We start from the raw sequence: 24768 nt of genomic DNA, 5'->3' as shown, positions 1-24768 counted from the left end.
TGTCAGAATTGCTAGAAAGAAAGAATTGAAAAATTTCAGTGGGGATGGTCTTACTTTTCATAGTGGTCAGTTATGTAAGTTCGCATGGATGGATAAGCCTGCAGGAAGGGTCAGGGATTCCCAAACAGGACGTAGTTGCGAAATGTTAGTCATTCTATCAAGTTTGAAGCACAGGGTCTAGTCGGGGTTAACTTCCAGATATCCTGAGTAGAATTCACTCTTAGAGGCTGTATTACTCATGTCAGACAATTGAAAGTCCTGTACAGCTTTTATAAGCGATTTTAAGGAAGTTTTGTGATTTTATCTACTGAATAATTACCAGCAGTATTCTGATTATTGCTTGAATTTTCAGAAACTGTAACAGAAGCAATCTGAATGTATCGGTAAACCAATACTGGCTTTGGGCTACTGCTATCTTCTGTATCTACAAGTAATGAATGTAATCGTCGCATCGTATTCTTTGTCTAAAATGTCACCTCTTGGGGCAATACATACACCTTGTCCCCATTCTCACGTATTGTCTGGTTCTCAACATCTCGCGGCAACAGTTTTCTCATGTCAAAGGCATCTATCTCATCACTGACCTTGTTCCGATCCGTAGGCATTTCTCCACCATAGTAGCCTACCACCCGTCGATATACACTGTAGCCCAACTTCTCGTACATCTGTCTTGCCAAAGTGTTTGTCACCTTGACAAACAAATCTACAAAGAGCGTTTCGTATGGCTCTACACTAGTCATTTTTTCTAGTTGCACGCACAAGTCTGATGCCAACCCTAATCGTCTATACTGGTCCTGAACTGTGACAGCAGTGATATGTGTATGCCATTCCATCTTCAGCAACTTGCCCTCGGTCTTGCCCATCATGTAGCCACTAATCTCATAGTCCTGGCCGAAGTCCAGGTACTTCTCGGTAGATTTGAAAAATAGTGACGGCCATTCAGTGAGATACTGGAGATAGAATGAGACGTTGAAGTTTTCAGTGAGTGGGTCAAGATTCACAGGATTGATATCAAAGAGATCCTCAATCTGGAAGGGCACGATCGACGTCATCTCCTATATGAACCAGAATAGTCTATATATACTGCTTTCGAAGTTCTAGTTGTTTTCTATGAAAAATTCCTGGTGCTAATCTCGAATTTTTGATTCTCAGTTAGTGTAGAAGCACAATTATTTTCCATCACTTTAGCGAGCTTCGATTGGAGATTCTCACCAGAAAAATTTGAGAGACTTCAATCTTATAGCCACCAGCTTTTTTCCACCAGCTATTACCCTGTAAATACCTTGTATTATAAATTCACATCATGTACGGCGGAGGTCAACCAACTGAAGAACAAAAGAAACTCCAAGAAAAGATGGCTTACGACACCTTAAAGGTTGCTGGCTTCATTGCTGGTGCCTTGTGGGTTACTCCAATCATCTATCACTATATCAAGAAGCAATTCTAAGATCAACTGTACCATAATCACACATTAGTATCTGACCGTGTTGTTTTCATATAGATTGAGATTCTGCTCCAGCAATATATATAGCTAGCTTATATCATTTCGTTGTGACTATTGTATATATACATTTACATCTTGTGAACCTTTTGTATTACGAAAACGTTATGTATTATGAATTAGACTATTATTTAATCATCTTCCTCTTCGTCAACTTCTTCTGCCTCGTTGAGCAACTTTTCTCTCAATTCACCAATCTTTGTGGCCAAGTTCATGAACTGCATTCTTTCACTGATCTTCGATGCAGCCATCAATGCCTTGTCCGTCTTCATCAACTTGGCTACGCTCAAGGCTTTGTTCAATCTCTGATCTTTACAGGACTCTCCAAATAGCTTCAACAATGACCTGTCAAACAACGCCATATACTCATTAAGTCTTTCTTCTATCTGACCCTCTTCTGTTTCTTCTGTATTATCATCGTTGTGTGAGTCAAAGGCCAAACTACCAAATGTCCTTGATCTCAAGAAATTCTCTTCAGGATCATCCTGCTTGACTTCAGGCTCCTCTGCATCACTGTCGCCAAGCTCCTCCTCCAAAATGTCGTTCTTTTTCTTCTTTGACTTGTCCTTAATCAAGATCGGCAATTCGATATTGAGAACAATTGGAATTGGTAATGGAAAACCAGGATGCTCGTGATTGTTCTTCAATATTAGACAGTTCAACTGGTCATCGTAAACACCCAAGGGCCAACACTTCCAACCTTTTCTATTATCATTACCGTAGTCTGTGACAGCATTGTGACAGTTTAATATCGGAACCCATCTGGCGTTATTTGCTTCTCTCCATGACTGTAAGATTAACAAAGTATCATCAATACCTGGAATTATACATGGGTCATTGTACTCGTTGAAGAAGATACCCTTGATCAATGGAATGTCCGGGGAATCGGCGTGCTTCTTTAATGGAAGTAATACATCCTGCTGAATAAACTTGTAGTCTTGATTCATATCAACAAGCGAGTAACTATAAAGATTGGCAGCGACCTGATTAATAATGAACAAAACAGAATTAGAAGATGAAATCATAGTAACAACAGGAGTCATCTTGAGTAAGTTCACGCACAAACCATGCAAATTGTAGAACCTAACATATCCGAAATTGGTTGCAACTGTGATGTAGGATTCGTCAGACATGTTGGCCAACAAGTGACTATTTGTTACACAGACAGAGGTAATATATTCACCTCTCAACAAGGGAATCCGTCTTTCCCAAGCATCTTGTTCAGAATCATGTTTTCTATAATATATTCTGCCATTGTCAAGAGCTGATTTACTTGAATAGCCTGAACTGGCAAACAATGCACCCTTTTCATTGATAGAACACAAGTCATAGCCGTTGTAATCAACAAAATGGTAATCCTTATGCAAGCCTCTGTCAAAAAATGTTACACTGACAGTCTGCTGAGACATACCGTCGGTACCACTAGAGCTCTTCACTACCCACGAATATCCAATTGAGTTCATAGATAAGTATCGTCTCTCAACAGTAGCAGAGCCCTTATTTTCGCTATTCCAAGGAGTGGAACCTGGAGAATATGGCTTGATCTCTCCTTCAATAACTGTACCAAAAGATCTTGCAGTAGTTTGTCTAGGTGCACTGTATCCATTAGGCTTGTGACGTTTTCTTCGATCGTTGGAGTAGTCTGGCATGTCGTCCTCATCTTGGTCGATAACCAAAGAGTCTTCAGCATGCAATCTGTAGCCAGGTTTGGAAAGTTCTGACTTGACATCAGGTGCTTCCTCTTCATTCTCTTCTTCGTCTTGGCCAAGCTCCTCGGTGTTGCTATCTTCACCGTCAGACTCGTCAGCTTCTCCCATAAATAACCTATTAATTTCTCTTGTGGTTGCTGAGTCTACAACATCCTTAAATGTCAAGATACTACCATCAGTAGTACCTACAAACAACTGAGTATCTTTCCAGGCAAGATTTAGAGGGAACTTACCATCCAAGTCAAGCTCTATTTCGCGTAATGTTTTCTTGCTATCAAAGTCAAATAATCTCACTACACCGTCAAAATCGAGGACAGCTAGATGGTCACTTGTTGGTGATAATCTGAAGTCAATGATCTTAGCCTCAGAGTCGAATGATTTAATTGGTTCAGCCCAGTTTGATCTGTCGAAGACCAGAATCTTGTTCACAGCAGTAGGAACCAAGAGATATCTTCCATCCGAAGTCCATTGCGGTCTGGTTGAAACCAATTCGTCCTCGTGCTCTTCGTTATAGTCAATTTTATCCATGGAAGTATGAATTTTGGAAACTAACACATTTGGAATGGTGTGAATCAAATTTGGCTGTTCATTGGTAACAGAATACAACTGAACGTCACCGCTAGATAAACCAACAGCCAAGAGCTCACCAGTATAGTTATAGGCTACACTCAAGAATTGATCTGATAAAGATACCGAAGAAGTGTTGTTTCCATTTTCCAAGTCAATCACTACCAACTTGTTATCGTCTCCTCCACAGAGTACTCTCTTACCTTCATTGATGAACAAAGAGTCTCTTAAAGGTAACCCAGATCTGTAAATTGAACCTTTTGATTCCAGTGATTTCAAGTCTATTAGCTCAAGCTCGCCTCCTGTGGTCGTGATTAACAATTTTGCACCGTGGTTGGATAACGAAGTCAAATTTTCCAAGATATCAATCGAGGTTGGTTCCAAATCGGGCTCATGAATGTTGAATACCTTTACTAAACCTTCACTGTTTCCAATAACTAAATTATCCACAGAGTCGTTATATGCTACAAACGAGTTCCCATCAGGAAATGCCGCAATTTTACCTCTTGTAGCCATCTTTTGGTGTACGCTTATAAAGATATCAGTGATAGTAAATAGTTGATACAGAACACGAATTTTAAAATTTCACTAAAACGCGTATCTGGTAAACATTTGACATTTTCCTAGCGTGTCGGTTATTGAATTTGCGACAATAAAAGAGACATACAAGAACTATAAGTGCTACATGTTGCAAACAAAATTGACACCCATGAAGTTATATTAATTACAGCGAGAGTGACATCTTTATTGTTGACTCTAGTGATTTTCAAACGAGATTCAGCTACTTTCGAAATTCTCAGTAAGTAACTTTGGCTGCTAAAAGAACTCTTAAATCAACATTATCCTTTTATGAAAATCACATTCTAAGGAGAAAATCATAGTAGAGCGTCTGTATGTGTATGTTTCTTTCCCCGTCAGATATCTTTCTCTAAATTGACTCGAATGACTCCCATAAAAATGCGTTTTTGATGTTTTCCCCGATACCATGGAACATAAAAGCGAATAAGTTATCAACTTTATGTTTAAAATACAATCTAGTGAAACGAAGCTAGTTATGTTCACTAACATCTGAAAAATTATGGTGGATGATTTCTTGGTTGATTGGCTTATTTCAAAAATTGAAGGGTGGTTGCCAGAAGCTTCAGAACTAAACATTCTCTCATGTTTTGGCCGTACGCCGATTGTTGTTACTCCTTAAAAGTTAAAGCAATTGACAATCGTCTCAATAAGACTATTAAGAAGAGATAAGTGAACATTATGAATCAAGTTCACATGTTTGCCAATTTCTTACCAACTTCATTGCAAGTTTGGTTGAGCTATAGCATGTTTGGTACTTTAATGCTGTCCATTATTGTTAGTTACTTCAACTTTTGAACACTTCTTGGAGAACTTCAAGTCATCTTGGTTAGTGGCATACATCTTTTCAATTCATAAAAATTATTAGGGTATCTACTGTGATGATGGAACAGTGAGCTTCTCATTTCTTCGTTTCCCACTAAAATATTGCAGGAGACCGTAAAAACCTTCCAATGACGTCCCATTATGAGGTATTTGGATGAAAACAAAGCTAAATAAATACAAACAAAACTTCAGAAGAACAACTGACGACTATTCATCCACTAGCTACAAAAATTGGTGCTGGGGCTCCGTTTTAGCCCTTGGCTGTGAAAAACAAAAATTCCAAAATTTGGTGGGAATTCAGTGGAAGCAACTTCGCACTGAAAAAATATTGATTGCAAAACCCTCAAGCCAAAATGTGAGAATTTGCACTCCTTTGAAAATGGAGCGTTACCAAATTGGGATTGACGTATTGTTAGTTTCATTAATACGAAATTGAGGAATTTATAATAGGGCGTGCCCTGAGCTACCACTGTGAAACAGAGATAGTCATGGGCTGTGCTGCTCGAAAATCCCTCGAGTATTTATGCTCAGAGATTTAGTTACCTTTAGCGTCGATCGTTGTTTTGGATGATTTGGCCATTTCCACGAACCATTTCTTTTCTATCCGTATCCATGTGCTACATCACCACCCTTCCACAGTTGATAAGCACCTGAAACTTTTGATAAGGTTTAATTGTACCTTATTGGTAGAGTACTCGAACTAACTCGTGGCTGTGAAGATGCACATCTACATTTTTAGGCTGCGAAATTGAGTCAACTCATTCCATTGTTATCGTCAACCGTAGAATCTATCCTTTCAAATAAATTTATACAGACACCAAATAAATTCATAGATACATTAAATAAATTCGATAATATTTTTGAATTCATGCTACAATACAAACAACTATGTGGCTATATTCTTTTTTTCTGTGGAGATTGTGACGACTACAGCAATTTCAAAAACCATGGAAACAAAATATAATGTAATACGGCAGTTCTGAAATCCTGTCAATTCTGTAAATGTCTCAGTTTCCTAGCCAGGCACGCTCCACCCGCACTTGATCTGCTATAACTTCCACAAAAAGTTTTCACGTATAGGGCCAACTGCTGCAGCAGTTGATGGCTGTCTGTCATTCAGCCGCAGAATATTTTTCATTCCTGTTTGGGTGCAATTCTTGAGGGATTAATTTACAAGGGCCATATTTTCATTGGTCGTACCAAAGGTATTTCTTTTAGACCTAATCATGCCATAGGAATATAGTACCTAGACTTAGACATGTAGATACTCCTATACCTCGAAATTCCGCTTATGCAATTTACGGGGTCGAGATGGCTTTCAAAAAGGGGCCGTAGTAAAATTTTCCCCATAGTTAAGGAATTCACTAGTTAAGCTCTACTAAAATAGGCTCAAGAACAGATCAGTTTTACATCATATAAATTACTTTCAGTGGACCTGTAAAAATTCGAAGAGTTTTTGGACATAGTGAATCAATTTCAAAAAGTCAAAATCCTTCGTAAGCAACTATCTATAAGGTACATGTCGAATACTCCCTCCAAGAACATCCTTGACGAGCAAGATGTTGCTGATGCTGCTTCCTCCGTCAGTAATACAGAGAATTACACAATCCACAGTGATAATGAACTGGTTGATGATGATTTTGAGGGACCGGATGCTGCTTCTGTTTACAAATCAGTTTCTCAATCCGAAACTGGTCAGAAGAAGAAGCAATCCTGGAGAGAAATTTTGACTTTGTCGTTTTCCTCTTTGGGTGCTATTTATGGTGATCTTGGTACTTCTCCCTTGTATGTCTTGAACTCGATCAAGTACAAAGAATCTCCTCCTAGCCAGAAAGACATTTACGGAGGTATCTCACTCATTTTTTACTTGTTCACCATTATTGTTCTCTTCAAATATGTCTGTGTTGTTTTATTTATTGGTCCAAACAATGGTGAAGGTGGCCAAGTTGCTATCTATGCAAAAATTGCCAGGTACTTGAAAATAGGTCCCAGGGCAGTCCACATACCTGGCGCCCCAGAAATTTCTGATTTAGAATTAATTACTAGACAAGATACTACCTCTTCGTTCATGTCTAGCAATTCTACCAAATCAAGAATAAACAAAATTAAGAACAGTCCTGTGATTACAATGATAATGCAAGGGTTTATTTTGTGTGCATGTTTCTTGGGTTGTTCCTTGGTTTTTTCAGATGGGTTATTAACCCCAACTACTTCTGTTTTATCGGCAGTTGGTGGTATCCAAATAGCCAAGCCAGACTTTAATGCAGTTTTGGCGGTTTCTGAGGTCATTCTTATTGCTTTATTCGTTGTTCAGCAATTTGGCTCCCACAAGATTTCATTTACCTTTGCTCCCATTGTGTTCATTTGGTTGATCGGTCTCATAATCTGTGGACTTTACAATATCATCAAATATCACCCTGGGGTTTTCAAAGCCTTGTCTCCATACTACGCTATAGAACTTCTCAAAAGTGGTGGCATTGATTGCTTGGGGGGAGCTATGTTGGCAATAACTGGTACTGAAGCAATGTTTGCTGATATTGGCCATTTTGGTAGGCTTCCAATCCAATTAACTTTGGCTTGTTTTGTATACCCTGCTTTGATGATTTGTTATTTGGGACAAGGTGCTTACATTGTTACACACCCCGAAGCAATCGTTAACCCATTTTATTTGTCACTTCCAGGAGGTACTGGTAGTGGACCTTATTGGATTATGTTTGTATTGGCCATATTGGCTACTATCATTGCATCGCAAGCCTTAATTCTTTCTGTGTTCAGTATTATTTCACAGTTAATTAATTTGGACTGCTTCCCTAACTTGAAAATTGTTCATGTTTCTAAGCATTATGTTGGAAAAGTCTACATTCCAACTGCCAATTGGATTTTAATGATTGGTGTTATTGCTACAACTGCTGGATTCAAAAATAGTAACAACGTCACAGCTGCCTACGGATTGGGTATCACACTCGATTTCTTGGTCACTTCACTGTTGATCATAATCTGTTTGTTCTATGTTTACAATGTGAACATCATCTGGTGTGTTCTTTTCTTGGTTATCTTTGTGCCTTTGGAAATTTGTATGGTAATTGCAAACATAAAGAAAATTGTCCACGGTGCTTGGTTCCCTATTATGATGGCTGGTATCTCGTTCATTTTCTTAAGTATATGGAGATGGGCTAGATCAAGAATGGTTAACCAGGAAATCAGAACTAGAATAAAAATTGAAAATATTTACCCAAAGTATAAGAAAACTCCTGTTGTTATGAACTTGAATTCTGGTGTTGCTTTCAAAGATGAGATCGAAGATGAAGAAGCAGAAATGTCTGTTGACTCCAAATTTGGTAGAACTCCATTGGTGAGACATGATGGTATTGCCATAATGTACAACGAATCTACTTTACAGAGCTCGTTCAACTCCCCCAATTCTGTTCCAGCACTATATGGTAAGATTGTAAGATCATTTTCGTCGATTCCTTCAGTTTTCATTTTCTGTTCAATCAGGGTTTTATCGATTCCAGTTGTACCAAGTCAAGAAAGAGTCTTAATTGCTTCAACAAAGATTCCAGGTCATTATAAATGTATTCTCAGATACGGTTTCACAGAACAACTTGTGATTGATAAGGAATTGAATACTCAAATTATTTATTCTATTCCCAACATTTATGATTTGTTGCAGAAATATAACGGTATGGACAAATCAATTTTGATAAAGCCAGATAATATTCCAATCTTGCACATTTTTGAACACAATTTGGTTCGGTGTCACGATTATTCTTATGATGAACTCAAGACCAATAATCCGTTTGTTATAATCAAGAGAGTAGTCAGAAGAGCTTTAATCGACCATTTCTTCGGCCCAATTAGTTCCATAACACAACCAAGAGGTCAATTTGTTAAGTTGAAAAACGAAGAAGAAGAGGTAAATAATAAGATATTTATTGGATCTGTTGCTAGAATTTAGAGAAAGTTAAGCCAACTTTGAAGAATATTTTAGTTGCTGGTATTTTGTATTTTAGTGGGTCAAATATATAAATTGCAAAACTCTATATGCAAGACGATAAAAGACGGCTGCATACAAGTAATCAAACTCCGTGAAGGTACTAACAGATATAGTCTTCAAATAAAGTTATCACTTCTTCTATTGTTAAGGAGCTGTACTAGCAGTCGTGTACTTTTATGGACTGTAAACTTATATGTATATATGAACAGTTTATCTATTCATGCCCATTCTGGTTTAGTGTTGTAATCGTTATTATTTCTTTGGCCACCTCTACCGCGGCCACCTCTCCAGAAACCTCTTCCACCTCTACCGCCTCTGCCACCCCTACCTCTACCTCTACCTCTTCCCCTTCCACGGAGAGAAGCTTCACCAAAGGTGTCCAAGTTGAGTGACTTTTCCTCTGCCCATCTCATAGAACCTCTTTCTTCCGTAGAAGAAGAAATGTTGTCAAAGAAGGATGATTGCTTGTTGTAGGCCGAGTGTTCCAATTCCTTTTCGTGCTCCAACTCCTTGGTAAACTTAGCGTTGGCCGATTCAAAGTCGAACTCGTCGTTTGGAATTTCTGGTGCCTTGGAAGTTCTTCTATTATCATATGCTCTGTGAGCTGGTTTGGCTTGCAGAGGCTCCGAATCAAAGACAGATGTCTTTTCGTCAGGGTTTGGTCTATCTACTGGTTGCGCCTGTTTCTGGGTGTATATAGAAGAAGGCTGTTGGGCTTGAGAGCGACTTGGTTCTGGCTTGGTTCGTCTTGGTTCAGGTTCAGCATAGCTTGTAGCAGAAGGAGCAGTCACAGCCTGAGCAGGAGTAGCATCAGAAACACCAGAAGGCCCAAAAGCTTCTGCAGTTCTCGTTGCTGTAGGAGCTGGTCCAGCACCAAGAGCGCCAGAAGGAGCAGAGGTCTGAGTAGGTTGCTGTTGATAGTAACCAGCAGTAGATTGTGGAGCAGGAATATAAGGCTCTGGCTTAACCTGGTCAATTGGAGTATCCAAGACGGACAAGTCCTTAACGTCTGAACCACGGAAAACAACGTAATCATAGACGTCTGAACCAGGCATCACTTCCAAGTTGGGAGTGCCAGCAGCTGCCATTCTGCCTTCCGTACCGAACAACCTGACCGATTTCAAGGCCACAGTCGCGTCATCAGCATTGATGTTGTCCAACAAACCAACATAACGAAGTCCCTTGTTGGAGATCAACGAGATGGTCTTGCCTATGTATTGAGACATCTCCGGGTTGGTTCAAAGCGTAGAAAGACGTGGAGACGTTTCACTTGTTGCACTTGAATTTTTTCGCCGTTATTGGGCATGTTTTCTGCGATTGTGCAACTGCATCCGTGCCGCACTATGAAACGGAACTAGCAACCAATATCTGCCAATGCAATAAATCTCAATATATGACATATACCATTCTTGCAGATACCTCGATTGTAGTTTGCTTCTATATTCGAGCTTCTAAATCGTCCATGTCTGTAATTTTATGTTCAATTATTTTTGTCCATTTATTTAGAAATTTCGCAACTAATAATTTTGACTTTTACTATAGCAACCAATCTCAAACACATAAATAGACTTATTTTAATGATTTAAAGAAATTTCACACCAAAAATTAGTAGAAGGTTCTAAAATTGCATTCAGTCTATTACAGTCTATTAGATCCATATCACATAAATAATCAGTAAAATGTACAGCCAAATAAGCTCAATATACGCTATTGTCCATGTTCAAAGCTGTGCAAAAATGTCGTGCGACATTGACGCGACAGTTCATCACTCATATGTTGAAATTCTTCAACTTAGACTGCAATACTAGACTCAACTCTTCACTTTCCAACACAACAATAACCATGTCTGATACCGGCAATCAGTCATCCGAACACGAATTACCATCCGATCATGAACTAGAGAAGGAGAGTGTTTCTCAAACTGTTGATGACCAAGTTGCACAGGATGAAGAACAAGATGAACAAGAAGAACAAGAACAAGCTGATGAAGGGGAATACAAAGACCAAGATGAAGACGACGACGACGAAGATAACGTCTACTCTATAAGGGCGCATAAGATAAAGCGTGATGAGAACGAGAGTGCTCTGACAACCACAAAGAAGAAAATCGTTAGAAAGTCCAAGAAGCACTTGTTGGAGGACACCGGTGTACCTCAAGGTGTTGATACTACGGAAAGAGAAAGAGAACAAGATTTCACAGTAGACTTTGACAATGCTGATCCACAAACCAGAAAGAGAATGTTGTTGGAAGAAAAGATGGATCATGCCATCAAGAGTAAGAGTACTAGACGTAGAAGAGCTGATGAGGATGATTTGGAAAGAATGCAAGATGACAAGATAGATTTCTTGAAGGACCAGATGATCCGTGCTGCCAACTCCGATGTAGAAAAGAACTCCCAGGGCCAAATAGCCACCGAGAAGTTAAAGTTGTTAAAGGAAGTAACTGATATCTTGTCTAGAGCCGATTTGGCTATCTCCATTTTGGACAATAATTTGTTGGAAGCTGTGAGATTATGGTTAGAACCATTGCCGGATGCTTCGATGCCTGCTTACCAAATCCAGAAGGAGTTGATCTCGTCCTTGGAAAGCTTGCCCATCAAGACAGACCATCTTGTTGCTTCTGGTATTGGAAAGGTGTTGGTGTACTACCAGCGTTCCAAGAGAACAGAACCAGCATTGAAGAAGATAGTCGACAGATTAATTGGCGATTGGACCAGACCTATTTTGAACAAATCCGACTCGTACAAGGATCGTACCATCCAATTCCACGAATACGACAAGCTCAGATTCACCAACCAATTGGCTTCAGCCAAGAGCAACAAGCCAAAGGAAGCTAAGACCTTGTATGAAGAAAACGCTGAAAGAAGAAAGAGAGCCGCTATTCCAAGTGCTAGAACTGCAGCCTATAAATTTGCCCCAAGAGTAGATGCTTCTCTATTAAGAAGACAACAAGGCAGAGTTGGAGGTCCTGATGAAAGATTCAGGAGAATCAACTCCAAGTTGACGCTGATGTCAATAAAGAAGAAGACTTCAAAGAAGGGTGGTCCATCTATTGAAGGTAGAAACTTAACCATTTAGGATTGCATGTAACATAATATAAAACATAGTTTGTCATAGAAGTATATGTAGCTCTGATTGAAGTGGATGATCTTACCCAAGATCGAAATGTAAAAGTGGAGCTCAAAGAGACCTAACATATCAGTAGACAACAGAGATTAACGTTGTTACAGCTGAAACATAGCAACTACATATCCTACTCGTTACACCTGGCTTGATATAATGTATGCATTAACCTCGAGGAGGCAACCCAGCCAATGTTTGGTTTCAATATACACGTAAATTTAGAATTATACAACCATAAATGACTCTCGATAGTAAGGAAAACTAACTTATCATAATAGTATTGATAGATAAAATGAAGTAAGTAGCGATGTGAAATAATGATTTCTTGATGTATCGAGGACAATTTACGATCTTGGCTTTTCCTTCTTTTCCTTCCACAAAGCTAACAAGGAGACACCAGAAACCTTGACGACCTTGAATCTGACACCTGGGATATCACCCTTAGCCTTACCTCTTCTACCGAAACCGGCCAATAAGACTTCGTCGTTTTCGTCAACAAAGTTCAAACAACCATCGTTTGGAACGAAAGCAGTGACCTTCTTACCGTTCTTGATTAATTGGACTCTGACACACTTTCTGATAGCGGAGTTTGGTTGCTTGGATTCAATACCAATCTTTTCCAACACAATACCCTTGGCGTGGGAAGAACCACCAAATGGAGAGGACTTGAAAGCAGTACCTAATAATCTGGACTTGTACGATTCATCGGCCCATCTGTTGTTACGACGGTGGACTCTCAACTTTCTAGCAGAGTTAAGACCTCTTGGTTTACCTTTACCCATGTTGACTGTATTTGGTGATTAACTGACTAGCTAAGAAAGAAAGAGAAAGGATTTGATAAATTTTTTATCGATGAAAATTGGTTAACTTTCCCGTGCGCACTGCGACAGTTTTCCATAGTTAACACGAGATGGGTGCGCATAGGGGAAAATTTTCCATAGTTAAGGAGCGTTCGGCATATTGTGCCATATGGCACAGAGGAAAGTCTCAGGTAGGGTTGTTTTTGGCACGTGTATACATGGGAGAAGCTAGGGCTCCAGCCCTAAAGTAACCCATACCCTCTTTGACACATAAAGCCGGCCAGAGTCTCACCTGAATTTGTCACACTTTACACTTCACACTCTACTCTCGTACTATAACCCCTGGTCTCATACTACATACCACTCCATCACGGTGACATAGTTTTTTGTCTCTCACTGTCTCGTCTGGCTACATCTCTTACCATACTCTACTTTCGCACAGAAATCGAATAAGCTGAACTTTATACCCCACTATTCATTTTTAAGGTTGGAAAAAGGTTCCATACATTCTGTCTTATCAGTTTGAATATTTTATACGGATATGATCTGAAAAGACGCCACTGTAAACCTGCTCTAATATTTAGTGTGATACTCCATTGTGAGATTTCACATTCTACTTGCTGTTTGTGGGTCGGAGCTATGGAGCTAATTTGTGTTCTGGATCACGTTCTCGCCTGCTGCAATCATATGCGAATTGAATCATAGTGCAGACCGTTTTGCACCCATACAGTGATCCTATCTATTCACAAGATTTAATCACCACCTACAAACACCACAACATGATGGTATTACATGATACCAGTACAACATGATGCATCTGAACTAAATATTTCTACCGTAATATTCTACTCTATACTCTCTCTCTGCAACGTCTGTTATATTGTAACTCTAGTACTACATGTGGAAACCAGTGCCTCAACGCGAGGCGATACCCTTCTTCTTCTTCAACAACGAAAGCAAGAACAAGAAGAAAATATCGAGCTGGTCCTTAAACATAAACAACAACCCCTGCACAAATACACCCTTCAACAATTGTGGGGCGATACCCTTGTACAAGCCTCTGAATCTCTCTGTGTGCCACAAATGGGCCAATGCATGGGTAAAACTATCGAATCTAATGTCATCGTCATCGTCATCTTCGTCATCTTCGTGTTCAGGCTTAGGCTTAGGCTTTCCGGCTTCCTTCTTGGTCTTGGACTTCTTCTGTAACATAGCCTTAGAAACAATCAATGGTTGTGTAGCTACGGTGGCCAAGGACTTGGCCAACACTCCGATGGAGAAAGACTCCAAAGGACCCAAGAACTCCTTGCTGCCGTAGAAGACCTGCTTCAATCTCTCGTATGAACCGTATGTGATTGAAGGGTTGATACACAAAACCAACGACACTCTCAAGCCCCTCCACAAGCCGGATACACCGTCCTCTTCCAAGATGTCCTGGGTCAACTGCAACAAATTCTTGTGGCTCTTGTCAGTCTGTTGCTGAGTGGTGACCACACCAATAGGCATGGTGAACATCTGCGAGATGGCAGCAGCTACAGCCCCAAGGAACAACTCGGTCAACGTGCTGGCCCTGTGGTTTGGAATGTGTTTGTACAAATTGGCGTACACTCTCTTGACGATGGTGTACCAGTAGAAGTAGGAGAAATTCTGAGCGGCCGTTCCGAGGATCGACGAGAATAATCCATGGTACCAGCCCAAAACTCCCTTCTTCGCGTAGATCTTACGCAACACATCAAGTGTGTTCTTGTACTTTAACTCGCCTGACTTGGTTTCCTTCTGTTTGTATACCGAATCCTCGATGTCAGAATCGGAGGGTGGGGTAGGAATGTCTGCGCCGGTCTTGTGAGGATGTTTTTTCACCTGGGTCTGAATCAAGGTCTTGCTCAAGTCAAGAGGGTACACCAAGGTGTTCGCGATAACAGAAGCCAAGGCTCCAGAAGCAGCCTTTTCAAGTGGTGTGAGAGACATGTGGGAAGTAAATATGGAAACTAGTGAATTCTAGTATGCAATATTAGCTCTAGTAGCAGTCTAGTAGTATAGCTGTGTTGGCTATAATGTATGGCTGTAGTTGTAGTACTGATGGAAGTACTGGTAGCCAATGAATAAATAAGATAGTATAATGCTAATAACAACAATAGCAATTATAGTACCAGTAGAAGCAAAACAAATTTCAAGATGGGATGCCGCTTCTATATATATTTCTATAATCAGTGGGGAGGATTCGGGCCTGGATATCTGAATCGCGTGTAGCGAGCGCAGCCAGAGGTTAACTATGGAGATGGAAAAAAGAAGCTGGCAGCAGATAATCACAAGAAACTCAGGATAAGCTACCAAATTCGACACAGATGAAGTCAGAAGAACTGCTGTATATATATAGACTCTATAGGAAAGTTTTTGCCGCTGTCTAGCAGATATGAGCTGGTTTTCACCGCTAGCTTCGTTTTCTGTCCTGATCTCCATCGGTATATAAATGAAGCAGACTTACCGAGGATTCAACTTTTTCGGCACGACACATGCACCCGGCCTTTTTTCCACACAGTTTCCGAGGAAGCCCTCCCCACAAAATTGAGATTTTCCATACACACCTCATCAGACAGTGAGTACCGGCAATAGACTACACATAGCAATTCTGTGGACGACTATTGCCTGTTTGGTACAATGTTGATTTGTGACTAGCTAGTGGTGTTGCAACCTCATTGTTGGTTTCTTTTTGCTTATCTCCACCACTCTTCTCTGGCTAAAAGGAGGCCCAATTCTTCCATCATTTTGCATATCAAATATCCGAAGATACACTATGTGCCGGACCAAATAGTCCATCTGAACCCCACCAACAACGATAAGTATGTGGCGTCACGTGAGCTGCCCCAACATCAACATCTCCACTGTCAAAATCCGTTTTTGCAATTCTACTTTTATAGCCGGGGGACCGGCTAATCGGGTTGGTTGGACTCTTTCCAGTGTCCCCACAATCGGAGATCTGGGGTAGCCACAAGTTGCAGCCGCAACAGGGTCAGAGGTTTCGCAGCCATCAGTCTTGTAAATCATCTCTCTAGTTCCATCTTTCAACTATATCTGATGAAATGTACTGTGGATATTGTATTTGTAATTCTACTCTAAAACTGTAACTCTGATACTATTGTATATTTTGCCGTTCTTGCAACCACAGCAGATAAGTCTATAATTCTATGTAAACCTCTTGATGTCCTTGTCGAGCCCACTGCTTATGAGAACCTCCTTCCCCTTGTTATTCAGGAACGAGATGAAGCCCTTGATTTTGCCTGTATGTCCCTGCAACTCAACCTGTACTTTTTCTTCAACCAAGTCAATGCCTCGAATAATACCATCTTCACCTACAATCCATACACCGTTGCTCTTTCCATTTGCTTCTCTCCAGGTAACGACAGCCTGTGAATAACGATCTTGTGGCGACAAAGTGTTCAAAGTCTTGAGGATCTGGTTTCTCTTGATAGGTGTGGGCTGCTCAGCATTTCTGTCTATTTCTGCCAACTCCTTTAATGATACTACAATTAACCTCATAAATGGTTCATGAGAAGTGCCGACAGCTATCAAAGGAATGGAATCGTGAAAATACTGGATAGTCAAACACCGTGGAGAGAAGCTGGAAGACGAGAATTCAGCATCGTTAAGCGATATCTTATAGATGTACGCCAACTCCGCCCTCTTGTCTAACACAAAGACATCCAACATGGTATTTTCGTTCTTCCCAACTACAATAACCAATTCCTTATTGTACTCTACAACGTCAAAACAGGTACCCTGACTGGATATCTTGTACTCTGAAGTAACTTCAAACCCGTCCTTTACAATTTTGAATACCTTGATAAAGAAATCCCACCCCAACGATACAATGTACTCCTCGCCATCAAATTGAATATACTTCGCATCAACGACCAATCGCTTGTGAGCCTGAAATTCCGTGGATTTTGTCAACGTAACTGATCCTTCTTTTAGGCTGTACTCAAAATTATAGAACTTTCCATCCATACCTACCAACACGATTCTCTGCTTTGGAAGAACTAGTATTTTCTTCACAACTACTTTCTTCAAAACATTGGCTGCATTCAAGAGAATTCTGCCTGATGCTATCTCAATCACAACCAATCTGAAATCATTTGTGCTGACAAACACAAGATCGTTTTCTTTGTCAAGTGCCAAATCTATAGCCAAGGCACTGATCTGTGGTGAAACTAACAATTCAATACTTTGTGGATAAGGCACTTTCCAGTGCTCAAGCTGTTGTGCAGCAATCTGCTTCATGTCAGCTGTCAACTCTTCATGGAGATCCACCTGCTCAAATTGAGCGTTCAACTCGTTGAAATTGATTCTATCATTAACGATTTCCTCTAGAGATTCATCTGAAGTTGGCAATTTCAGAGCTTCAATTGGTTTTCCATGTTCTTCTTCAAATTGCTTCAAGGTATCATGGTAATTGTTTTCTTGCAAAAAATGGGCGATTAAGCTATGGACCGAATTGGTCTTCTTTGACGTTGAGACCATTGGCTAAAAAGGATTATTTCGTAGTTGTGCCTATCCATCTTGATGAACTTATAGGCCACAGTCACGTGATCGCCATTATCTAAGGGGACAAAAAAGTTAGGTCGTACCCGGATTCGAACCGGGGTTGTCCGGATCAAAACCGAAAGTGATAACCACTACACTATACAACCATTTGTTAAACTCTATTCACTCTTGATCAAATGAGAGCATTAAAAATCACAACGTTCTTTTTGAAATGGCCGAAAAAAAAATTGTGGGAATGTCAGAACTACGACCAATCAATCAGCCAGAGGGACCTCTAGGGGGTTTCTCTGGTGAAAGCTCTTCAAATCAAGCCTTAAACGAGCCAAAACCACCGGATATTGACCGAAATCCACACGACCATGTCGCACCCCATGATCTGATGGACCTCGATGGCGAGTCCACAGATGCCGATGAAAACGGCAATTTAGAGCCATCCTTCGTGACTGCAGTGTCATCTACCTCTGAGGAACCGGCCCAACTACGGGATAATCCCACGGACCAGCTGGTTATTCAGAACCAGACCCCATTAAGTCCTACTATGGAAAGTTTTGAAACCTCAGTTTCGGAAATTTTTCAAAGTCACGTGCCTGAGGAGGTACACGACCAGGAAATGGCTGCAAATGATGATAATGAAATGGATCACATTTCTTTAGATTCTACAACCAGCCTCTCGAACTTGCCCGAACAAGAAGATTCTCTCCTTGTACACCAACTTAAAGAAATTACAAAAACCCAAAAAAATTCTGAATCTTTACAATACTTAAATAAAAACCAAAAAAACTCAGAAAATACAAAAAACCCTGAAAAAAATACTCAAGACCTTGAAGCAGAGGAATACCCACTCTTAGGAACCTCAAAGAGTTCTTCTAAGAAAAGGATTCATCCCTCCAACCCCAAGGCAATTAGATCTACTCCTCTTCCAAACCCTAATAAGGCGAAATGGTCAGATATTCTTCAAGATGTTCCCGGTAAAGATTCCGACAACTTACTTAAGACCTATAGTCAAAAAGCAAGGGCCCTCCAAGCAAAATTGAAATCGGACGGCCACCTAAGCGATGAAGAATACAACAGGCTTGATGATTGTGTAACACTCCACAATCATCTTTATAATCTATCTGAGGCAAATTACAAGGGACAACAGAAAAGATTTGACGACTGGAATACACCTGAGGAAGTTCGCGTGTCAACCCTCAGTACTATCGGCAGAAATGTGGCTGAAAAGCAGACTGTAAGAGTCCACATTGAGTCCTTTGAAACGAGAACGCACCATTTAAATACTCAATTGAGTATAAGTGAAAAAGGGAAGATCCTCGTTAAACATTTTTCTGAAACAATTCCAGCGACTCTAGACGAGGTAAAAAGGAGTACCGAGCACAGAATTGCCAGCCTCAGAAACACCATCCAACTCTACAAAGACAACATATCACCCGGGGAGCCACTGGAGAGTGAATGGAATCGGGGTATTGAAGACAATAACCTCAAAATTAAAGAATTGGAAAACAAACTCCAATTCACTCAGAACATTTATGACATAAAGACGTATTTCAACATACACAGCAGAGACAATCTGCATTTAGATTTTGTTTTCACCCCGGCCGAATTAAGGCCCGACAAACCAACCTCTCCCCCCAAATCCCTGGTCAGCAAGTTGGAAGAAATATTCGACCCCTACTACACTGGAGTAGAAGGCAACTACAGATTTAAACTCAAACTTATCCCAATTCCAAGGGCCTCTAACGTATTTCTTGTGGGTGTAAAAACTCCAACTCAGTACTCCAATATAGACGTTCTAGTTCAAGGAATGTTCAACCCAAACGATCTTCACATCCCACAAACTCCGCAATACGGGCCCTCGCTGCGTCAAGACAGAGAAATTATTGACTACAAAGTCTTGGCCAAACACATAAGAGAAGCAAGATACTACGAAGGCAAACAACTCAGTAATCATATTACGACCGCTTTCTACTTAATTGCGACTGAATCAGATAGGATTCCAAACCGAAAGAACGGCCGTCTCAATGGCGTCCAACTCGACATAATCACCTCCTACCAATTCTGTTTCAAATGCCATACTAACCAGCACTCCACCAAGAGATGCCCGGTATTCAAGGCCCCACATGCGCCAGTTCACTATTTTTACCAGAATGAACTTTCACAGTACGTAACACCTAACCAACACCCCAACAAGCGTCCGTCCCAACCACAAACAGCTAAAGACGGATTCCACCCTGTGACGAAAGGTACCACACGCAGAAAAGAATCGCAACCCTTAATCTCGCAACATAGTCAAGGAGGTAATCGTTTCGCGCCACTCGCAGACCTCCCTGAATCAGGAGAGATGGAAAACGTGATTCACAACCAGCCAGTCCAACCTGACTCGAACCAAACCATGAGATCTATCATGCACCCTAAACCAACAGGGATACTTCGCAATACCTCAAACAACGAACGACCACAAGTTCAAATCCAAAGGGAATACATCCAAGATGATGATGACGAAACAATAAGATACACCGATTCAGACGAAGATGAAGATATCCATGACGATGAAGCATCCGTCATACTTAGCCAACAGGCACAGGACCAAGAAATGGAGCTCCTCCCAGAAACTACAATCAATGCCACTGGCAACAAACTGACCAGAACACAACCGACCCTTCAACCAATCACGCCTCGCCCAAGAAAGCAAGGTAAATCCCTTGTCACATCAAAAACCAAACCACTAGCAACCCCAATCTCGTCACCGTCCTACTCGGGTCGCCTAGCCCCTCTCACAAGGAAGCAAACGACCCCTTACTCTCCTATTATAGGACTCTCCCACTCCAACAAAAGTCAGACTCTAAGACAGTCCCAAAAGGTGCATGAAGCACTTAATAAGACTCTTAGTTTAAGCCGCGACGAGCTGCAGGCACCAAACACCTCAGCCAGCCGCTTCTCAACACTACGAGATCCCCCGCCGATAACAGATCCTCCTGCCAGAGTCATGGATATCACGGATTCCCCCCTAGGATCCACCCTAGGGGAGCCCGAATCCACAATTTTGGACAGCAGGGAAATATCTGACTCTTCACTAAGATTTCAAAGTCAAAACGTCGACCCAACACAAGTCGACTCTCCAAGTATACACCAGGAAATTGGTGACCATACTAATATGGCTCATCAACCGGTAACTGACACGATTGGCTCACACGAAGCCAACCCCTCCAGCACGATAGACTATTAATATGAGTAATCTACTAGATACGGCGATAACCAATCCGACCTTAAAGGCATCGGAAGTGAATCATCGCAACAACTTACTAACGAGTAGATCCAAGAACATTCAACGAAACCAGGATCCTGCGAAAATTCGAGAACTAGCACATAAATGCGACATTCTCCTCATCCAGGAAACTGTTTTCCACTCTCAATACCTAACCCACAACCTGTTTCAGGAAACCTCTTCTACTTCGCTGCCACATTTGACACCGGAATGGATTCATGGACTCCTGAATACATTGAAAGACTCCCAAAAGGAGTTAATCTACACCAACACTTCATCACGCACTGGGATAATCTTAAATCTCCAGTACTCCCACTTCCACCAAATATCAAGTAACAACCTTGATCTAGACGCCGAACTTGCGCCCTATGCAACTGACGCCATCATCAAACTAACGGAGAAAGAGGAATACATCCTCATAATATCCGTGTACGGCCCAAGCGGGAACTATCCGGCTCAGGCCAAGTTGTTTACCTCATTACACTCCCAAATTGACATCATCACCCAAAGCTTCAAACTAAACAACGCAGGAGCTACATTCCACGTCTGCCTAGGGGGCGATTTCAACATGGTCCTTGACCCTGAAATTGACTCCTTTCACGTCGGACAAACCACGGAAGTCGCATCACGCGATGCATTCAATGCTATCTTCCATGGCTTACAACTCCACGACACTCTCAGAGGGCTCGATCCTCAAATCAAATTATTCACGAATGACAATTTCCGAAATTGTCGCCGCCTCGATCGTATCTATCTCCCCACGTCTCTTAAAGACAGGGTTTGGCGATACCATCAACACAAAGAAGGCATAATCTCATCAACTCATATAACAGTTGAAATAGACCTTATTATCCTTCCAAAAGCAACCCTAAAAATCAGAAAACCCCGCTTTATCGTAAAGGACCACTGGCTAGACAACACACATCTCTTCAGTATCTTACAACAAACAAGATTCTCCGACTACACTGCATTCATAAAACGATTGCCTAGAATAATAGGCTATCTTAGAAATCAACAGTCGGTCACTTCCCAAATAGAAGAGAGGCAACCACCAAAGATCTTCAAGGATCTCAACGACCGGTTCAAAGGGGCAACCCATGCAGCAACAATTGTGAGTACTCTCACAACCGCAGATCGGGCTCGCACCGCCATCACAACCAAAGATATACTAGAGATACAACGAGAACACCTAGCAGCGCTTTACCTGGATTCCCAGGCCCAAGAAGCCAAACTCTCCATTAGGAGGTATGTACAGATGTTCCGTCGCAAAGTATCAGCCAGCGACAGTGTGGAGCTTGAAAAGCCAATCACATATGAAGAACTTACGTCCGGATTACAGCGGACTGCCAACAGTTCCACGCCAGGAGAAGATGGGATGACCTATCTTTTCCTAAAGGCTATCTGGGACAAGGCAGGCCCACTATTAACAAAGGACGCGGAGAATATCATGCAAACGGGAATATTACCAGAGTCAATGGCTCTAGTTCTCATCCGTTTGATACCCAAGAGAAAACGTAAGGACCTCACGGTCGATGATTTCCGTCCCATCTCCCTTATTAATACTTCTTTAAGGGTGATTTCGCAGGTCCTTAATATGCGCCTTCAAAAGGTGACCAAGGACCTCATCGGCTATGACCAATGCGGCTTTATGCCCGAACGCCAGATGGACTTTCAAATCCAAAGGTTCCGGGCCCTCATCGACAAAGTATCAAAAGACCCCGAGACTCTGAAAAGTGCAAATGTCATTATCTTGGACTTGACTAAAGCATTTGATCGGATATCGCACGACTATTTGTCTGCAGTACTCGACCAACTTGGCTTTGGCCCCAGATTCAAGCGGATCTTGCTCCTGGTAACGACACAACAATTTGCAGCCATTTTTACCAACAACACAAAGTCAGAGACCTTTCCACTCAAACAGGGAACGAGACAAGGCAACCCAGTGCTGCCTATCCTTTTCAATCTCTGCTTGGAGCCTCTTTTACAAAGATTACAGAGTCGGCTCGAGGGAATTCCGATTCAACTCGACCATCTACCACCGCTAACAGCGAAATATTCAGCCTTTGCAGATGATCTCACAGTTTTTGTGAATGGAACCAGAGATCATGAAATTCTCAAAGAAGAACTTACTCTATTTGAACAAGCATCCAACTCGTTGGTCAGTATCGCCAAGTCCCGGACCTGCCACTGGGGCCAGTCACCTCCCGAAGATGTTACCAAGATCCTTGGCTTTGAAGTCCTTGACATTAGCACCACTGACTACAAATACCTCGGAGTTCCGCTTAACGGCTTCCGATGGGATTCGTATATCTCCTCTCTTTCCACACAGCTACATTTCCACACCATACAAGAATTGCCAATTCATCTCAGATGCACGGGGTTCAATACTTACATCTTCTCGAAAATTTACTTCCGAGACCTACATGATCCCATGGCAAATGACAATATCAAGCACATCAAAAAGATGGTAAAGGGACATCTCCCTCGCATTAGCGACAGAAACCTTAGTAGCTTGAAAAAGAAAGGGGGCTTCGGACTACTCAATGTCAAGCAACAGCTCTTAGGAAGACGGGCAAAAGTTATCTACGAAACGTTGACGAATCTGGTGGATTGGAATCTCATAGTTCTCCGTGACAAACTTCAATCCTTCATTGATACAATTTACCCTCCGACACGCAATCAACTTGATCCCCTGAAATGGGACATCGTACCGTGGTACCTTTTCCTTGTGAACTACGCGGTCCAAAACAAAGATCATGCAATGTCAGCGTACAAGACCTACACTCAATTCACCAGAGCCGAAATAGCATGGCTCGAAGCATGGTTTACCATCATTAAGCCGAAAAACCGCTACCATATCCCGGATGAAAGGGGTAGGAGGTTTTGGATTAATTCATATTTTAAAAAGCCTTTCACGCTTAACGAGAAACAAGAGATGGTGCGTAATCCGCCACTTCAGCTGGACTGGGATAAACCCATCACCAGCCGTGTTGATCGCATGACATTTACTCGTAGATCAGCCAAATATGAGCAACAAGCACCGGTGTGTAGCTCCAGTACGTTACTTCAAAAGTTTCCCCTGCTACAGGACAATTACCCCAAGTTTTGGAAGGCTCTTTATAAAGTACAACTTCTTCATCCCAAAGGGACAGAGGAATTACACAGGGTCCACCTTGGTCACCGCGAACGCCAGGGCAATCCGGAGGCTCTTGAAGATTGTGTAATGTGCCTCAACTCAATTGAAAGACGGAAATACTTTCACCATACCTACCAAGACTGTGAGGCTAGCCGCACGTTTTGGAATTTGTTAGGGCCTGAAGGTATGAACCTAGATTTAAACAACATCATTGGTAAGTTTGAACTTCCCGTGGCTGCTTTCCTTTCTCTAAATCGATACTTCCTTACTGTCTACTTATTTCAAGTTCGACGGCGGAACAGTGAAGACAGGGAATCCTTCTCTCTGTCAACACTTTCTACTTGGGTATCGATTTTGCAGTCTAGACGTCTTATTTAAACATTTTACAAGTCCGGTAGCATATACCGTTGTCCAGTTTTCTACAGTTTTCTAAGGATATCACCTAGTTTTTAGGTGATTTCACTCGGAGGTTTTTATCCTAGGATTTCCTCCACCATTCGGTATGGATTAGAGGATGATTTATATACTTTGTAGTAGATAGGTTAGACTTTAGTCGTAATACATGCCATTTCGTCAAAAAAAAAAAAAGGCCGATCCACCGCTTGGTTTGGGTCCCCGTAAGTCCCCCAGCAATCCGCGAGGTGAGCAGAGTCGTTTGTCGACTCGTGAACTCTCCAATCGCGCTGCTGGCGACGCAGGAAGCACACCTATTATGACAAAATCCCTTATT

The 24768-nt window shown here is 41.4% G+C and overlaps 8 protein-coding genes across 8 annotated transcripts; 2 read left to right on the top strand and 6 right to left on the bottom strand. All coding sequences in view use genetic code 12, as the record gives it.

The window, feature by feature from the left end:
- Positions 1 to 439: 439 nt before the first annotated feature.
- On the bottom strand, positions 440 to 1086 carry NAT3 (N-terminal acetyltransferase). Its single transcript, XM_001382696.1, has one exon. The coding sequence runs from the start codon at positions 1050 to 1052 to the stop codon at positions 465 to 467; it is 588 nt and encodes a 195-aa protein (XP_001382733.2). The 5' UTR covers positions 1053 to 1086; the 3' UTR covers positions 440 to 464.
- A 546-nt stretch (positions 1087 to 1632) lies between these two features.
- Positions 1633 to 4293, bottom strand: PICST_30358 (DNA polymerase alpha binding protein; the record flags this gene model as incomplete). The annotated part of the gene is made up of 1 exon (XM_001382695.1): positions 1633 to 4293. One exon carries the CDS (start codon positions 4291 to 4293, stop codon positions 1633 to 1635), a length of 2661 nt encoding a protein of 886 aa, XP_001382732.2.
- Positions 4294 to 6697: 2404 nt separating this feature from the next.
- Positions 6698 to 9136, top strand: PICST_30357 (high affinity potassium transporter; the record flags this gene model as incomplete). Its single annotated transcript, XM_001383214.1, has 1 exon — positions 6698 to 9136. One exon carries the CDS (start codon positions 6698 to 6700, stop codon positions 9134 to 9136), a length of 2439 nt encoding a protein of 812 aa, XP_001383251.2.
- A 193-nt stretch (positions 9137 to 9329) lies between these two features.
- PICST_76526 (multicopy suppressor of clathrin deficiency) lies at positions 9330 to 10401 on the bottom strand (the record flags this gene model as incomplete). Its single annotated transcript, XM_001382694.1, has 2 exons — positions 9330 to 10013; positions 10050 to 10401. The coding sequence occupies 2 exons, from the start codon at positions 10399 to 10401 to the stop codon at positions 9394 to 9396; spliced, it is 972 nt and encodes a 323-aa protein (XP_001382731.2). The 3' UTR covers positions 9330 to 9393.
- Positions 10402 to 11017: 616 nt separating this feature from the next.
- PICST_30355 (predicted protein) lies at positions 11018 to 12253 on the top strand (the record flags this gene model as incomplete). Its single annotated transcript, XM_001383213.1, has 1 exon — positions 11018 to 12253. The coding sequence occupies one exon, from the start codon at positions 11018 to 11020 to the stop codon at positions 12251 to 12253; it is 1236 nt and encodes a 411-aa protein (XP_001383250.2).
- Positions 12254 to 12448: 195 nt separating this feature from the next.
- Positions 12449 to 13097, bottom strand: PICST_87868 (40S ribosomal protein S23). The gene has a single exon (XM_001382693.1). It carries the CDS (start codon positions 13078 to 13080, stop codon positions 12643 to 12645), a length of 438 nt encoding a protein of 145 aa, XP_001382730.1. The 5' UTR covers positions 13081 to 13097; the 3' UTR covers positions 12449 to 12642.
- Positions 13098 to 14013: 916 nt separating this feature from the next.
- Positions 14014 to 15066, bottom strand: ANT1 (ADP/ATP carrier protein; the record flags this gene model as incomplete). Its single annotated transcript, XM_001382692.1, has 1 exon — positions 14014 to 15066. One exon carries the CDS (start codon positions 15064 to 15066, stop codon positions 14014 to 14016), a length of 1053 nt encoding a protein of 350 aa, XP_001382729.1.
- A 1215-nt stretch (positions 15067 to 16281) lies between these two features.
- Positions 16282 to 17616, bottom strand: PICST_42198 (predicted protein; the record flags this gene model as incomplete). Its single annotated transcript, XM_001382691.1, has 1 exon — positions 16282 to 17616. The coding sequence occupies one exon, from the start codon at positions 17614 to 17616 to the stop codon at positions 16282 to 16284; it is 1335 nt and encodes a 444-aa protein (XP_001382728.2).
- Between the last annotated feature and the right edge of the window lie 7152 nt (positions 17617 to 24768).

The sequence above is a fragment of the Scheffersomyces stipitis genome, chromosome 2 (genome assembly GCF_000209165.1).
Source record: "Scheffersomyces stipitis CBS 6054 chromosome 2, complete sequence".
Classification (NCBI taxonomy): Eukaryota; Fungi; Ascomycota; class Pichiomycetes; order Serinales; family Debaryomycetaceae; genus Scheffersomyces; species Scheffersomyces stipitis.
This window is presented reverse-complemented; position numbering and strand designations above follow the sequence as displayed.